This window comes from Staurois parvus, unplaced genomic scaffold, assembly GCF_062004578.1.
Source record: "Staurois parvus isolate SC_StPar_1 unplaced genomic scaffold, SC_StPar_1.0 ptg000574l, whole genome shotgun sequence".
Taxonomy (NCBI): Eukaryota; Metazoa; Chordata; class Amphibia; order Anura; family Ranidae; genus Staurois; species Staurois parvus.
This window is the reverse complement of record NW_028318370.1, coordinates 828,460-847,169: the sequence shown is the minus strand read 5'-3', so window position 1 is coordinate 847,169 and position 18,710 is coordinate 828,460. Positions and strand designations below refer to the sequence as shown.

The following is an 18,710-nucleotide window of genomic DNA, read 5'->3' as shown; positions in this document are numbered from 1 at the left end:
AGTTCTGAACTGAAGCAAACAATTAACTATGAGCGGTAAGGCACTGTCAAAAGATCTTCGGGATAAAGTTGTGGACAGGTACCTGTATCAGTGCCTACAAACACAGTGAAGTCTGTTACTAAGAAGTGGAAGGTATTTGATACAACACAGGCCCCCCCTGGATCAAGACATCACTCCAAACTGGATGAAAGAGTCAGAAGGAAACTGGTCAGAGAGGCTACCAAGAGGCCTACAGCAATTCTACAACAGTTGCAGAAATTTATGACAGTGGTCATTGTGTGCACATGACAGCAATTTCACAAGTACTCCACAAATGTGGCGTGTATTGGAGGGTTGCAAGAAAAAAAGCCACTCCTCAAGAAAGGCCACATGCAGTCATGACTGAGCTTTGCCAAAACACACTTTGAAGATTCTGAGGCCACATGGTAAAAGATATTCTGGTCAGATGAAACCAAAATTTTTAATTGTTGGCCTCAACACTAAAAAATATGTCTGGCGGAAATCAAAATAAGACTATTCCTGCAGTAAAAGTATGGAGGTGGGAATATCCTGTTATGGGGGGTTCTCTGCAGCAGGGACTGGAGCACTTCTCAGGATAGACGGAAAAATGGATGGGGCAAAATACTGTCAAATTTTCGAGGAAAATCTGCTGCCCTCAGCCAAAAATCTGTCAATGGCAAAAAAGTTTACCTTCCAACATGACAATGACTCAAAGCACACAGCAAAAATGAGACCACAGTGTTTGGAGGATAAAACTGTGAATGTCCTTGCATGGCCTAGTCAAAGCCCAGACCTAATCCCCATTGAAAAGCTGTGGAATGACTTCAAGACTGCAGTCACCATCAAATTTAACTGAACTTGAGCAGTCCTGCAAAGAAGAGCGGGCTAATATTGGAAAGTCTAGATGTGCAAAGTTAGTAGAGACATATCCCAACAGACTAAAGGCTGGAATTAAAGCAAAAGGTTGTTCAACAAAATACTGATACAAGGGGTGATGCTTTTTCCAACTCAGTGTTTCTGTTTTTGAATTTTTAAAAAAAGATTTCTGATATTTTGGTGTTATATCTTTCACTTGGATGTTATAAGCTGGATAAAACAAAAACCGTGTCTGTCTTCATTTCAGGCTGCAATGCAACAAAATGTGATTATGTTCTATGGCTACTGTATATATAGCCCACTTTATGTTTGTTACGTGTTCCCATTCACATAGCACAAAAAAAAAAAATATATATATATATATATATATATATATATATATATATATATATATATATATATATAGAAGAAAAATATATTTGAAATTTGAACTATATTTTTTAAATATTCTTCCCAAATATATTGACATATATTTGAAATGCTACAATTTTGGCCACATTCAATATATTTAAAAATATATTTCAATAAATAAATATATATATATATATATATATATATATATATACTGCATGTTGAAATGTGTTTTTATATATTCAGATATATCAGATTTTTTTAACATATAAAAAAGTCATTTTAACATATATTTTTTACATATATTTGTAAATGCATTCCAAAAATGTGGATTTGTATTTTTAAAGACATAGAGTATATTTGAAAAATGTATTTTTATATGGAAAAATTGTAGCATTTCAAATATTTGTCAATATATTTGGGAAGAATATTTTTAAAATATATTTCAAATATATTTTTCTTCCATGTGGGTATATATATACACACACACACACATATATATATATATATATAAAATTATTTTTTTTTTCGTCTTATCTTTTAGATATTTCTAAAGAGGTTTTCACGGGTGATTCTAATAATTTCTGGACACCTTTTTGCCCACACAGAGTGAGCTATGCCCCATTAACCTACTGTATAATGAATGCAGGAGGGCCGTTTATAAATTTGTAAGCCTTTGTTAGGAAAGACAGTGTTCAGACCAGGGGCGGACTGACCATTTGAGCACTCGGGCACTGCCCGAGGGCCCGGGGTCAGTAGGGGGCCCCATGAAATACCCCTGGTACCTTTTTTATAGGCTTTTTTGAGTGTGGGCAAGGACACAGGGGCCCTATGATCCCCTATTGCCCGGGGGCCCCATGAGTTTCAGTCCGCCCCTGGTTCAGACTTAATTAAGACAGGGTTAATTATATTAAACATTAGTCCCCCTCCCCTCCTAAACATTACAAAGCAGGGAGAGCATATAACAATTTTTAACAAAGTAAAAAGCACCTAAAAAAGGTAACCAGTAACTATTTTTTTTATTTAAGTTATCCTATGTTATTGGAACATGTAACAAGTCTAATGTAGGTGTTATCCTAATTTGGCTGCAAAAGTAGAAATATACTTTAGTACCAGAGACAGCTGTGTTTCAAGGTATACTGGAAGAATGACCACTAAGCAGCCCCTGGGCAGTGTAAACTTCGCTATCCATACTTATTCAAAATATCTTAATATACTATTTTAGAAAAGACCGATTCAGATTACCATTCCATCAAGATACAGCATCTATATGTGACATTTGTTAAGAGTACATGATGACAAAGAAGCAGTTATTTAATTCCTCCTTCTTATTCTCGGGTAGTTCTGAATGACAGTTTCTTGCACAAGACACTCTGTAGAATACATTTATCCTCTAACAGTGACAAAGCATTTATTATTCAGGAATCTACACAGACAGGCTTTGAACTGCGGTGAAAAAAAGAATAAAGTATAAATAGCAGAGAACTATCCCCACAATATCTGGTCAAACATTTCTTTGTGGAACAATGACTGTACACAAAAGAGGTGACTATAGCAATTGCACAGAATGTATCTTCTATGGGGCCTGGAGGGATGGGGGCCCAGGGAAGAATAAAGTACTTTTTTGTGCTGCAAAGCTGCTTTTTTTGCCTAGCAGATGTGCCACAGGGCTCTACTCTTGAGAGAGCCCTGTGACACATCTGAGCATGAGCTGGTTTCCCTGGCCATCTGGGCATGAGCAGGGTTTCCCACACACGCACAAAGACTGCTACCATGGAAGTCCAATACCTCCCCTGTCTGCACTTGCATGGAAATCCCCCTGGACATTTGCAGTTGTGGCTCTGCCTGGACATGAAGGCTGTGCAGAGCCCATGGATGCATCTGTGCATGTGCAATAAAGATGGTGCCCAAGGGGGGTGGAGCCACCCAGGAGACAGACTGAAGTTCTGCTTCAAGGTTACCCTACAGGTACAAAACATATGATTCAGAGTGTTATAGTACTTCAGTGTTGATTAGGTTTAGATTATTCTACTTTAACCTCCCTGGCGGTATGATTATTTCAGATTTTTGGTGCTGAAAGCGGTACCATTTTTTTGCATGGAAATATGTATTTTTTTTATTGTAGGCTGTAATTTTTAGGAAAAACTCACTGAAATCTGTCCGAACAAGAGTCTAGTAAGCATCCCGGGTATGATAAAATTTGAAACACAAAATCATAAATTATAATTTAATAAATAATCATAAAAATAATATAAAAATAATAAAAAATTTAATTCAATAATATAATCAAACCAAAAACACTGAAATGTGAAATAGAGCGCCAAGTTCGCACATTGCTGAGCTCAGTCGCAAAATCGTTTTCAGTGTCTGATGACAAATTTCCCCCACGAATCATTATCACTCAATTCTGCAAGTGGTTCTGATTTACTATCGCTGTTCTCTAGCTGATCTAAACCGCTTTTGACCTAAAGGGACACTTTTTGGACGCCGTGGACATTTCTCAGTTTCCAGGCAGAAAGAACAGACAAAATGCAGGCAGGGCGCAGGACAAAGCACTAGGGACAATATGTATGTGAAATTGGTTGAGACAGCAATGTTTTACTATGTAAAATGTAAAAAAAAAAAAATGACATTTTTTAAAATTTTTAAATTTCCCGCCGCCGGCGGCGGCGGCGGCGCCCGTACGTCCCGACGTCACAGGGACAGGACACAGAAGCCGGATGCCGGCATCAGCCGAAGGAGATGGCCGGGGACGCTGCAGGGGACACATCGTGGGAGCGCAGGGTAAGGTAAGTGAAGAACACTTGCCGGAGCAGTGCCGCAGGGTAAGCCCGAGTGTAGCTCGGGGTTACCGCTTTTGGTACTGAAATGTTACCCCGAGCTACACTCGGGAATACCGCCAAGGAGGTTAAGCATCCAGTGTTGAATTTCATTATTGGAGCCTGTAAGCACACACATTTTAATGCCCTAAGTAACACCCCATCACCACCACCACCGCCACCTCCTCCAAGCCACTTAACTGCGTGCAGCTGAACTGTTACCTTTAACCTTGGTGAATGTACGCTCAACCATAAGGAAATTCACTGAAACTGCGCTGAGGGACCCGGAGATGGTGGCTATGAACAGGGATGGGATAAATACTTTGCACGCATGCTATACACGTTAAGTAGTTGGGGGCTTACCACCCTGCTTAACATGCAACAATTAAAGAATAACAAACGAATGTTTAGTATCACTTTGAGATCTGACAGCACACAGTGCCACCTATTGCTTTTGGTAGTCAGATTATCCTCCTCTGTGTGCTTCTCTGAAGCTAGTTTCACATACATATGATCAGGGGCGGACTGACCATTTGGGAACTCGGGCACTGCCCGAGGGTCTGGGGTCAGTAGGGGGCCCCATGAGATGCCCTTGGTACCATTCATAGGCTTTTTTTGGGTGTGGTTTGAGTGTGAGCAAGGACACAGGGGCCCCATGATCCCCTATTGCCCGGGGGCCCCATAAGTTGTCAGTCCGCCCCTGCATATGATGCATCTTGTGGTGTACCCTGCAGGCCCTCTTAGCCATATGATGTTCTCGCTCTTCCAGGTTAATAGGCTTCTAACATGAAAGATTGAGGTTTTTACTGTCAATTCAGCCTGACCCCACCCCTGCAGGGCAACACTGCGGTGCCCTTCATTTACAATGTACCAGTGCAGAGAGTGGTGCTGACTTCATCACGTTAGTCTGGCTTTCTGCATCAGTAAGGACTACTCATCCCAGGGAAGCAGCAAAGATGAAGAGGACCCTGTGGTGTCACGTGACCAACCTGAAGAAACTGAAAAAGGTGAGTATTAAAAAAGAAAGAGCTTAAAATGGAACCAACGAAGGGCCACATTGGGGTAAGGGATTGATTAAATGGGGAGCAGGAACCTAGGTGGTGGACAACATTGTTTAGTATATGCAATTTCACAGACACATGGTTAAAGATCATACCTGGAAACTTTGGAAGTGGCTGATCCAAAAATTAGCAATGCCCCAACCACCCCTCTACACCCCCTACCCCCACCCCCCTTCAGGTACTTCTAAAAATCCCATATGTGCTGCCATCACTGCCTAGTGACTATGTCCATGTTTACAGTTCTCCCTTGGCCCTGAATGAGTCATTTACTAGGTAGTGGTGCCAGCGCAGGATTATCATGATGAATGGCTGAAGGCCAAGATCATTCTGCGCCTTTCAACGCTGTTGCCCAACACTAGGTAGCAGCGGTGGCATAGGCACAGAATGACCTTGCCACTCCTACTGCCAAGTGTCAATTAGTGACACTCCGTTCATGTTTACATTTCAATCCAGTAACAGAAGCAAAAAGTGGGCATTGCTAGGCCAGATCTGGCCAGTGCCAAGGTAGGTTCATGACCAGCTGGAATATTTGACTTGGTGGCTTTAGTAACTGCTCTTCCCTGTATCTTCCCTCTAGGTAGCACACAAAGGAATTCCAGATCAACTGCGCAGTAAAAATATTATTTTCTATTTTTGCCCCTGATCTGCATTAGAAACAGAAGATAAAAGTCTGTTTTCTAGCTACCGTCGTAATAAACTCGCATTTTATTGTAATCTCCATCTAAACTTGTGCAATTCTCTGTCCTATGTGTTTGTTTTTGTTTGATGAATAAGAGATAACTTATATCGAAATGTCATGAAAAGGACATAAACAGAGAATACTGGGAAAATACCGGAGAAGTGCACATTGTCACGGAATATCTATCTGGGACATCTCTCTCTATGTCCTCATCCAGTTCATAAGGCTTTGCGGATTGACAATAAATCATAGATAAGGATCACTGACCATAATACTACTTACATTGGTAAGTTCATAAATGACCCCGATTAGTAATTTTGTTCCAGGCCACCTTAGCGCACAGGACAACCTGGGGACTGCCTAGGGGCCCCAGGTGCATGGGGAGCCCCTGAAGTTTCTCCCTTCCCCTCGCATTCTTTAGCATTGCTCTGGCACTTCACAGGGGTTAAGAAAGAACCCCCCCCCCCAAAGCGGAGCATTTGCTGCTTGTGTGAGCGGGATGTGTACTGCTCCAATCTCATGGGATGAATAGAAGAGGAGGACAGCGGGGATCAGAGCAGCACACATCCCACCCACACAAGCAGCAGCCAGGGTAAGATCATGGCCAGATCTTGGGAGCTGTTGGGGGGTGAGCTGGACCCCACCAGAGTTCAGTTGAACCCTCCAAAAGCCCTCCACCAGTCCTGCTGCTGTGCTGGCAGTCTCCCATCTCTCCACAGTACAGAGCTTGAGCACAGCACTAAGAGTTTCTATCTGATTCCATTCCACACAGCTACGATGTGTACAATGTAGAGCTGTACTAGTACTGTGCCCTCCCATTCTGTGCCCTTCTGCCTGCCTATTACTGTGCCCTCCTGAATCCCATACTGTGCCCTCCTGCCCCCTATACTGCTTCCTCCTGACCCTTATACTGTGCCCTCCTGCCTGTCTAGTACTGTGCCCTCCTGCCCCCCATACTGTGCCCTCCTTCCCCCTATACTGTGCCTTCCTGCCCCCCATCATGTGCCCTCATGGATACCTACTACTGTGCCCTTCTGCCCCCCACACTGTTCCCTCATGCCCCCCCTGTACTGTTCCCTCCTTCCCCCTGCACTGTGCCCTCCTGCCTCCTATACTGTGCCCTCCTTCTCCCCATACTGTGCCCTCCTGCCCCCTATATTGTGCCATCCTGCCTCCACCCTGGATGCCTAGTACCGTGCCCTCCTGCCTGCCCTGTACTGTGCTCTCCTGCCCCCCCCCCCCCCCCACCACCACCATGGAGGAACCCCACCATGCACATAGCGCAGGCTCCAAACATGCAATGACTTTAACTCTTAAACTATTGTACCTCTTTACAGGATGGGGACCTCTGCAATGCAGTTCCACTCCGGTTTCTAAGGGAGACGGAAGGTGTTGTACTGACAACATTGACCTCGTGGCTAGAGGCAATTCCACCAATAACGGGTACACGTTTCCTACAGGCTGCTTGCTGACTGTACCTTCCATTGCTCATGGCAACCACATGTATAAGTTGCATTAAGTTGACTCCTAAAAAGTTAACTCTTCACACCCCTTATGACAGTGGCCCAAGCTCTAGACTAAGTGTGTGATAGTGTTGGTTACTTGCAATGCACCCCTTTTTAAGGACTTCAGAGTTCATCAGAGGCATTCTCCAGCAGCTGGTGTCTTGGGGTGAACCCCAAGTTCTGACAACTTTACATCTTGGTAGTAGAATGTGACATCCTTGTACTCCTCCTAGGTGTAGCTCAGCTCTAGGCTCTCAGCTCTCCCCGGGGAACTGGAAAAAAGGCAAGCCAAAGACCAAAGGCCAAAGACTCTGGACTCAGACCACTGTCCTCTTTTATATCCACAGTGGGTCAGACCCAAAGATCTCGCCAAAAGCCAAAGAACCTATCTAGCTAATTTCAACCTGCTTAAAAGGGGAGGCTCTATCCTTATCTTACTCCAACACTGCTGGTAAACAGAATGGCACAGAATCTATTTATGGTATTCTCTATCAAGATGGCTATCCAATTCTCTTAGGATTTTGATATCCAATAGGATAGGCTGTCCTTCCCAAAATAGCTGCCTGGAGCCTATAGCAGGGGACAAATTAATTCTAAATTAATCCCTAATACATCTTTATCTATCTATCTATCTATCTATCTATCTATATGTATGTATTCTATCTATCTATCTATCTATCTATCTATCTATCTATCTATCTATATTCTATCTATCTATCTATCTATCTATCTATATGTATTCTATCTATCTATCTATCTATCTATCTATCTATCTATATGTATTCTATCTATCTATCTATCTATCTATATGTATTCTATCGATCTATCTATCTATCTGCATTCTATCTATCTATCTATCTATCTATCTATCTATCTATATGTATTCTATCTATCTATCTATCTATCTATCTATCTATCTATATGTATTCTATCTATCTATCTGTATTCTATCTATCTATCTATCTATCTATCTATCTATCTATCTGTATTCTATCTATCTCTCTATCTATCTATCTATCTATCTGTATCTATCTATATGTATTCTATCTATCTATCTATCTATCTATATTCTATCTATCTATCTGTATTCTATCTATCTATCTATCTATCTGTATTCTATCTATCTATCTATCTATCTATCTATCTATCTATCTATCTATCTATCTATCTATCTATCTGTATCTATCTATCTATCTATCTATCTATCTATCTATCTATCTATATGTATTCTATCTATCTATCTATCTATCTATCTATCTATCTATCTATATGTATTCTCTCTATCTATCTATCTATCTATCTATCTATCTATCTATCTATCTATCTATCTATCTTCAGATAGCTGCAATGTAGTGCATACTGAAAAAGATATATAATCAAAAATGTCTTATAAAGTGTTTTTTTCCAGTTCGGATCCCACATACATAACTAATTAAATCATAGGTAAAACTCTTTTATGATGTAAACCTATATCGAAAAGTAATAACACACATATATAAAGGCACATTCAAAAACATTTAAAAGTTCTGAAAGAGAAACTCTAAGGGCTCATTCACATCAACGCTGGTGCTTTGCCAGCCAACTCCACATACACGGTCTAAAAAAACAACAACTTTTTTATCTGCTGAACAATGTTAAGTGCAATTTATGGTCTTAAATATTTTCGAAAATCTCTTTCAATATAACTATCTATGTATCTATTGCATTGAATCTATTGCATGACTGCCTACATACACATCTCTTAATTGTATTCTTCTTTAATAAGCAGAAAAACAGAACACCTGATTAAAATGTACATTTCCTCATTCTTTTTAAGGTAATATTTTTTGAAGAAGAATTAATAGAACACAACAAAATCATTTTGCAACATAATGAAGCTAATAGTCCTGAAGAGACTGGAATGCATGAATGGCCGTCTACACACTCAGCAGGTGCTCCGCGGTTAGCTGCACCTGCTGCTCCTCTATAGCGAGACCTTACAAATCATTGTGTCATCTTTTGTAAAGAACCTTTTTTACGAGTCTACGGTAAAACTCTGAAATACTTTACCTCTAAATGTCAACAATTCCAACACCAATTTAGACACCAAACCAGAGATGAAAAACAATTTCAGCAGCAAAGTTAGAAGGTTTAACAAGCATACAAGTTAGGATCTAAATTCCAGAAGATGTAACATCTAGTCCCCATTCGCATTTGAGCGTAACGCATACAGGCAATTTTGAGGCTCTTTTGGCAATTTTTTACACATTATTAAGAGTGAATTTCCATACAGAAGCTTCTTTGGAGCAGAATCCTGTTTTCGACCCCATAGCCTTTTTTTCACATTTGAGCATAGCGTATACAGGCAATTTTGAGGCTCTTTTGGCAATTTTTTACACATTATTAAAAGTGAATTTCCATACAGAAGCTTCTTTGGAGCAGAATCACGTTTTGGCATTTTTTTACACATTATTAAGAGTGAATTTCCATACAGAAGCTTCTTTAGAGCAGAATCACGTTTTTGACCTGATAGCCTTTTTTTTATGGGAGTAGGTGGAAAATACTCATAACACTCACTTTTGCACAATTTTACGTGCACTCACATTGAAGTCAGTGGGGCCAAAAATGCTCCATTCTGCTTTAAAAAAGTTAATGCAACTTTTTTTAAGTTTCAGGCTTTGAGCTACAGGCACCTGGCTGTTTAAATGTGAAGAGGGCAGCACAGTGGCTAAATGGTTAGCACTTCCACCTGGCAGTACTAATGTGGCTGGTTTGAATCCCAACCATGGCACCACCTACCTGGAGTTTGCATGTTCTCCCTGTGCCTGCGTGGGTTTCCTCTGGGTACTCTGGTTTCCTCCCACACTCCAAAGACATGCTGGTAGGTTAATTGGCTCCTATCTAAATTGGCCCTAGGATGTGTATGTATGAATGTGGGTTAGGGACCTTAGATTGTACACCCCTTGAGGGTTAGGGACTGATGTGAATGTACAATATATATGTAAAGTGCTGCGTAAATTGATGGCGCTATATAAGAACCTGTTATAAATAAATAACAGGGACAATTAAAGGGCATAGGATTTGGCTTGTGGGTTTCCTCCGGGTACTCTGGTTTCCCCCCACACTCCAAAGACATGCTGGTAGGTTAATTGGCTCCTATCTGAATTGGCCCTAATATGTGTATGTATGAATGTGAGTTAGGGACCTTAGATTGTACACCCCTTGAGGGTTAGGGATTGATGTGAATGTACAAAATATATATATGTAAAGTGCTGTGTAAAATTGACAGTGCTATATAAGTACCTGAAATAAATAAATAACAGGGACAATTAAAGGGCATAGGATTTGGCTTGTTGAGGGTTTTGGAGCTCTGATCTTCAAGCTATGAAACAGACAGGTGTGAACAGGGGCTAAAGGTTTCTATAAGGAACATCTCTAGCCCAGACAAAAAAAGTTATCAAATTAATATAGTAACATGTTCTCAGTATGCAACACACATGTCAGTCTACAGATGAATGTACAATTTCAAAAATGATTTTACTGTAGATATTAACTTTAATCATTCATAGTGTCCGATCACAGTGGCTCCATCCAGTTGGAGATTTAAAGATCTAAAACATCCATTCCACTGGTGATTACTCAGTAATGGCATCATGAAGTAATGATCATCATCACGATTTTAAAGGGAGTGAGAGGAAGGTGTAATCTGCCCTCTAATGGCCCTTCTTAATAAGCAAACCTGTTACTTTGCATGGTTCGGTTAAAGCTTAGATTTGTTTTAACATAAGCTTAATGTAAAAGAAACACTGGGGATCTCTATTCCTGCCATTCTTGCCTGTTCTATTGATCCACGGGCTTTATTAGTTTAAGTCCCTGACGTCTAAGTAAAAGGATCAGCATGATGGCCATTTTGGGTTAGTGATTCAGGGTATTAAAACAAGAGGATAAGCATGGTGGCCATTTTGGGTTAGTGATTCAGGGTATTAAAACAAGAGGATCACCATGATGGCCATTTTGGGTTAGTGATTCAGGGTATTAAAACAAGAGGATAAGCATGGTGGCCATTTTGGGTTAGTGATTCAGAGTATTAAAACAAGAGGATAAGCATGGTGGCCATTTTGGGTTAGTGATTCAGGGTACTAAAACAAGAGGATCAGCATGGTGGCCATTTTGGGTTAGTGAGTCAGGGTATTAAAACAAGAGGATAAGCATGGTGGCCATTTTGGGTTAGTGATTCAGGGTATTAAAACAAGAAGATCAGCATGGTGGCCATTTTGGGTTAGTGATTCAGGGTATTAAAACAAGAGGATCAGCATGGTGGCCATTTTGGGTTAGTGAGTCAGGATATTAAAACAAGAGGATAAGCATGGTGGCCATTTTGGGTTAGTGATTCAGGGTATTAAAACAAGAGGATCAGCATGGTGGCCATTTTGGGTTAGTGAGTCAAGGTATTAAAACAAGAGAATCAGCATAGTGGCCATTTTGGGTTAGTGATTCAGGGTATTAAAACAAGAGGATCAGCGTGACAACCACCAACTAACATTTTCAGAAGGAAAATATAGGAATGCCATTTTCACATATTTCTTATAATAGGTTTTCTTTCATTCTTACAACACACTACTACAAGGTCCATGAACACCTAAACATCATACCTACATTACATGGCCAAAAGTCTGTGAACACCTGACCAACACACCTACACCATATGGTCAAACGTATGTTGGGACCCCTCCAAAGGATTGAGCTCAGGTGTTCAGGGTACTGTTAATGCTACAGCATACAAAGACAATAATAGACTTTCAACATTGTACTAGCATTTTTGTAAAGGTCTTTTATCTATTCCAGAATGACTGTGCCCCTGTGTACTAGGCCAGTTCTATAAAAACATGGCTTGATGAGTTTGGTGTGGAGGAACTAGAGTGACCTCAACCCTATTGAACACCTTTGAATATTTGATTGCCTACTGCAGCCCAACTCTTTTTGCCTAACATCAACACCTGCCATCACAAATGCTCTTTTGGCTGAGTAGGCACAAAATCCTCTAAAATCTCTTGGAAAGCCAACTGGGGGCTGTTATAGTTGCATAGGGTTACCCAACTCCTGACTGATTGCCATGGTTTCCCAGTAGGATGTCCAATCAGCTCATAACAGTGTGATGGTCAGGTGCCCACAAACTCTTGGCCATATAGTAAATGTTGCATTGTGCTTAGCTAGTAAACATAACACAAAATCAAAAAGGAGGCAGATGCATCCATTTACATTAAATCTAAGCAAACTACTCGAGCCGCAAGTGAACATTTTGTCTTCGCGTACATCAACATGCTGTATTTGCATACTGTGAACATGTTTCCATAAATACTGCTACTTCAGTCAAGAAGAGTTTTGCAACTCAGATACTTTGACTCAAGCGCAGTAAATATTTGACTGATCAAACAAGGGTGATGATTAAACATACTACGGCTACTTACAGAAAATGAACTCATTTCGAGCTTCATTGATATTCTTTCCTGGATCTAACCTGCCCGCCAGCTATCTGCTGTTCTACAAGCACCGCTAACAAAAGTCAACAAGGATGTCCTAAGCAGCAATAAAAAGTATAGTAATGCAAGATAAATAAAACCTCCTGTATCCCTTCCTGTGCCATACTCAAACAACCATGAATGAGATCTATAGGCAACTATGAGCAATAAAATGTTTAAATAGTTGAAAAAGCTCCTGGTAATAAATATAGTCTATAAAGGGATGGGAAGCACGGTATTGCCATAATATATAGAATACTCACAGAATTAGACACGAACACAAAGTTAATTTTTATAACAAAATGGGAAAGAGATATGGAAGTGGTATTAGATGAGGATAAACAGAAAAAGATATTTAGACTGATACACGAGAATGTTAGTATGAGAGAAGTGGAGATTACTTATAAGTGTTTGACAAGATGGCACATTACACCGAGTATTGAGCACAAGATGAGTGGGGAGAACTCAAAAATGTGTTTAAGAGGGTGTGGAGAGATGGGCACAGTTTTTCACATATGGTGGGAATGTCCGAAAATTCAAGCTTTTTGGAAGACAATAGTTAAACTGATTGAAATAATAACTGGAAATGACATAGGGTTAGACCCAACGATTTGCCTCCTACATAATGTTGAGACATCAGTAAACAAATACAAAGAATCAGGAGTATGGTACTACTTAAACACTGCAAAAAGGTTTGATACCCAAGTTTTGGCAGAAAACAGAGGTGCCGAAGGAGGAAGACTGGGTCAACAGAGTAAACCAGATTGGTAGAATGGAAAAACTTCACCATATGCAGGAAGACAGGATGGGGGTATTTTATATGAGATGGGAAAAATGGGAAAAATCTGGATTGAAAGAGAAATATAGAAAGCTATAAACTAGGACGATACCTAAAGTCATCAGGCCTCAAGAGAATAGAGTGGGAGAGAGCATGCAGAGGGGAGGGAGGGGGCTGGGGTTTGGGAAAGGGAGGGGAGGGTCGGGAAAGAAAATAGTTTTTAGAAGGGGAAATGTAGAAATGTTATGGATATTTATATGTGTTTTGTCTCCTTTGATGGATATTTGTAATAATATGAAAAATCAATAAATATTTAATTAAAAAAAATATATATAGTCTATAGAATGAACAAAATAAATTATGGTGTTGTCTAACTTTATTTTACTAGGCAGAAAATATATGAGAAATATAAAAATTCTACATTGATAAGAGTGGATCCTGATGTAGTTTATTATCAGGTTAACACTTTCTCTACTACTAAAAGAAAAATAATAAGTAGTAGTAAAAGTAGAAACACATGGCATCTCTTATACATTGGTGAAGCTTTTCCTACATCCGTTATAAAATACCAACAAGCAGCATGTCACTTGTTAACAGTTGAATGTGATTTACTATTACTAGGTCATTATAATACAATAAAGTTAATTAGGGAATACAAGGATATTAGGGATAAGCAATTATAAAACAGTTCAAATACTAGTCAAAAAAATTAATCACTATTGGGCAATTAACAAAATATACAATTTATATATATGATGTTGTCTAACAGGAACATTTAACACAAGCCCCCCATTACATTTTTTTTTTTTTTAAATAATCCTGCCAGTAGATCTGTTTGTTTTTCACTTCTCTTCTCTTTTTTTTATTTATTTATTTATTTTTATTCATAGGTATGTAACAATTACATGAAATCGTAGACTTCTAAATCTAAAATCGTAGGCTTCTCATTCAACCAATGACATGGAACAAGTGGTATGTTAACCCTTTGAGGACCGTAAGATTTTGGAACGCCAAAAGAATCAATTTTTTTGTTTTTAAAGTTCGTACACTTCAAGCCATTTCATGAAATAATTGGCAAAAAGCTAGATCCATTTGTTGTTTGTTGATAAGAACTAATATTTTGACTCAAACCAAAAAAAATAAAAGAGTTTTAAGTTTTTAATCAGATGATACACGCAATTAAAAACATGGGACAAATACGTCCCTTGGTCCTCAAGGAGGCAAATCATTTATGATCAGTAAGATGATCGATAAGCAAGCAAAGTATACATCTGTTATTAACTGAATCCAAGAACATTTCAAAATTAACCAGGAGATGGAGATATTCAAAGGGAAAACAATAGCGCCTACCAGGGCAGTATATCAAGGTCTGCGCTGAGATATCTTAAAAGGCTGTTTTCCACTCTCTTAACATGATGACAGCACTGTTCATTGTGCAGTGAAATCTTGCAGCAGCATTCTCACCTTGTAGACTGAGCAGTCTTAGTCATTTTAAATGTACTTTAGGTAAGCAGCTGTCAAAGTAAAGCCAATCTCCTGCTCACACCTGTAAAGCATTTACAGCAACAGGTGTTTTTTTTACAAATTTTTTTTATTTTTTATATTTTTTACATTTATTTTTTAGTTTAAATCATATGTATAACAGCTGACTATTACTATTAACTATTATATAATTATTATTTTTATTATTATTATTTATTATTTTATTATTATTATTTATTATTATCTTATTATAATTACTATTATATAATAATATAATATATTATATAGACTATAACTATTTTAAATATACTCCGCAGTGTATATGGTTTGTTACCCTGTACCCGTCACTTTTGCTGGACAGCTTGGTATGAATATAAAAGCAGAGAAAAAAATTAAAATAAAGGTACATTAAATCTATAAAAGTAATCCATATACTAAATACCACCATTGCAGGTATTAATTACAAACGGTAACCAAAATACAATATTTTTTCCACAATAGTGAGTCTTTAAAGACTTAAATATAACTTCTTTCTTGTTTATTTTAGCACCAATCATAATTTATTCTTTCCACCTCTCAATTTTAAATAAAAGGTGTTAGTCTTTAAATTTCTTTCTATTAATCTTGTAATTAGAATGGCAAGGATACCTACAAGATATTTTACGAAGATATCAGAGCAATACTCCAGTATTAGATAGTCTGAAACTTTTAAGTGGATTGTAAAAATAAATAAATAAAAATAATTGTAAAGATACAAACTATCATAAACCAGAATAAATACAAATATTCTTTGTACTTACGTATGAAGCAGGTGGCTACAATGAGCAATAAGTGGATCCTGAGCCCCATAGCTGATAGTGGTTGTTGTTATCTCAGGTCCAGAACTAATGGTGTCAGCTATGTTGTGAGGGATTTTGAAGCCTCTGGAGGCGGGCGAGGCTTTTTGTCTTCTATTGACCTGCGTTCACAGACAAACCCATTTTTGTACAGGTGACAGGTACAGTAGGGTTGCTAAAAATATCTCAGTATTATGCAAATCCCTCTGATTGTCGTAAGTTGTGGCATTGTGCAGAGATTGGTCAGTTAGAAGTCAGATTGATTGCATAGGTAATGTTGGCAACATACGTATCAATAAAATCAATCAATATGATCCAATGCGATTGAACTGATGAAAGATATATAGCAAACTATGGCTCCTCACTTCAAATTAGAGAGCATTTGATAGATTTCAAGTGCTTAACGTGTTACTAAACCAACAACAGTGCAATCAGTCTGTAGATGCAGTAAAGCATGCTTGTTATACTCACTGTGGAACCTAAAGGGTTAATCCTCTGCATTGTGTAAAAAGGCTGTTTGGTTCTGTCTTCTCTGCCCCTCCTCTTGTTCAAATGTCCACTTGATAAGACAGACTCAACCCGTAGTCACTCAGCCCATGCTCAGTTTAGTGTGTATTGCTAGAGAGGTTTTTTTTTTCTTGGGAGAGTGCATGTGATAAGCACATAGCCAATCAGCACTGACCAAACAGAGGTCAGGGGTTCTGCATCTTCCTAGAGCAGAAAGAAAACTCCTCCTACACGCTTTAACCAGTGCTATGCTGAAGTCACAAGACTGCTCTAACTGCTGATAAGAAAAGGTATTTAGCAGTTTATATTTACTAAAATAATTGCATTTCCATGTTCTGTGTACTGTGGGAGACCAGATATAGTGAATGCAGGCTCCGGGGAGACCAGATATAGTGAATGCAGGCTCCGGGGAGACCGGATATAGTGAATGCAGGGTCCTGGGAGACCAGATATAGTGAATGCAGGGTCCGGGGAGACCAGATATAGTGAATGCAGGGTCCTGGGAGACCAGATATAGTGAATGCAGGGTCCGGGGAGACCAGATATAGGGAATGCAGGGTCCTGGGAGACCAGATATAGTGAATGCAGGGTCCGGAGAGACCAGATATAGTGAATGCAGGGTCCTGGGAGACCAGATATAGTGAATGCAGGGTCCGGGGAGACCAGATATAGGGAATGCAGGGTCCTGGGAGACCAGATATAGTGAATGCAGGGTCCGGGGAGACCAGATATAGTAAATGCAGGGTCCTGGGAGACCAGATATAGTGAATGCAGCGTCCGGGGAGACCAGATATAGTGAATGCAGGGTCCGGGGACACCAGATATCGTGAATGCAGGGTTCGGGGAGGCCGGATATAGTGAATGCAGGGTCCTGCGTTTAGTAACACTTTAATCAATCGCTGTGACAGAATTTTGCTAATCAATTCTGATTGCTCGAATGTCTCTGTGTGTGGATTGGAGAACCGATCGACATACAAGTTCATTAAAACAACCAATTTACCATTCTGGTCAATTATATTTTGAATCTGTATTTTCAGCCAGTTGGAAAATATGGAACAGTACGATGAGTTCCATTTTTTTTTCTTTTTGAGTTTTACTGATAAATGTCAGCAAAGGGACATGTTGGTACATTGTAAAATCATGAAAGACACATGAAGCAATCTTGTTTTTCTGGTTTACAACATTAAATTATCTGCATGGTGAATACACAGCTGACCAAAGTTGTAGAACTTTTGAATGCTGTGTAAGGCAATTGGTCTAAAGCAGGCATGTCCAAAGTCCGGCCCGCGGGCCATTTACGGCCCGGGGGTCAGTTTAATACGGCCTTCCAACAGCCCTCCCTGCTCTGTGTAATGTGGCCCTCCCACGGCCCTCCCTTCTATGGCAGACAGTCTTCTGCTTGAGAGCAGAGGGCAGTGCGCATGCCTGACTGCGGCGCGTTCTCCCTGGTCTGTGTAAATGCGGCTGTCGCACGGCCCTCCCTTCTGTGGCAGACAGTCTTCTGCTTGAGAGCAGTGCGCATGCGTGACTGCGCCGTGCTGGGAGCGACAGAGGGCGGTGACGTCAGGGCTGGGCTTCCAGCGTGAAGTGTGTTTCTCTTCCCCTCCCGAGCAGAGACTTCAGCTCCAGCTACCTTTTTCACCCTTCACATTAGTGCAGGTAAGTTTTTTTAAAATTTATTTTCAATACATTGTGAAAACTCAGCTGTCAGTTGATCTTAATGTTATGAAATGAAAAGTATGTCGTTTGCAATTAACTTGGCATAAAATAATTTATTTGCATTTAATTGTAATGGTTCAAAGAATATTCGGAAAAATGTTCGGCCCTCCACCATGTTCACTTCATCCAATCTGGCCCTCTTTGAAAAAAGTTTGGACACCCCTGGTCTAAAGGAAGAAAATGTCTACGTTATAGACATGTGCTTTTCATTTCGATTTGTTTTTCAGGTAAAAATTTCATTTTCAGACATTCGGATGTATAGAAATCTTCAAATGGATATAGTATGAATGTCTACGAATTAGGAAAAAAGTTATAATAAAAGTAACAAATGCAATTCATTTGGACAACTTCACATAATGTGACAGTAGTTTGGGCCTATGATGAAGTATTACATTTTTAAAGGGGTTCAATAATTCGGATTCAGATAACGAATGGATTCAAATTTCATTCCATTCATTAATTCGAACACACATGATGCCAGTAGATATTATCCAATCAGCTCATGCCATTTCTCTTGATGGGTTGGACTAGAAGCTGAAAATCTCGAATCCTTCCGATTCAAATCAATGCGATAGTTTATCGAATATATAGCAATCTCC

At 39.5% G+C, this 18,710-nt stretch overlaps 1 protein-coding gene across 1 annotated transcript in view; it reads right to left on the bottom strand.

The window, feature by feature from the left end:
* The window catches only part of LOC149450431 (uncharacterized), a 53,062-nt gene extending 48,118 nt beyond the window's left edge, over positions 1-4,944 (bottom strand). Inside the window, exons 1-2 of the mRNA XM_089691946.1 lie at positions 4,918-4,944; positions 3,000-3,189 (exon numbers count right to left, since the gene is read on the bottom strand). Coding sequence (XP_089548072.1) covers positions 3,000-3,189; positions 4,918-4,944 — 217 coding nt within the window. The remainder of the gene's footprint in view (positions 1-2,999; positions 3,190-4,917) is intronic.
* Positions 4,945-18,710: the final 13,766 nt, after the last annotated feature.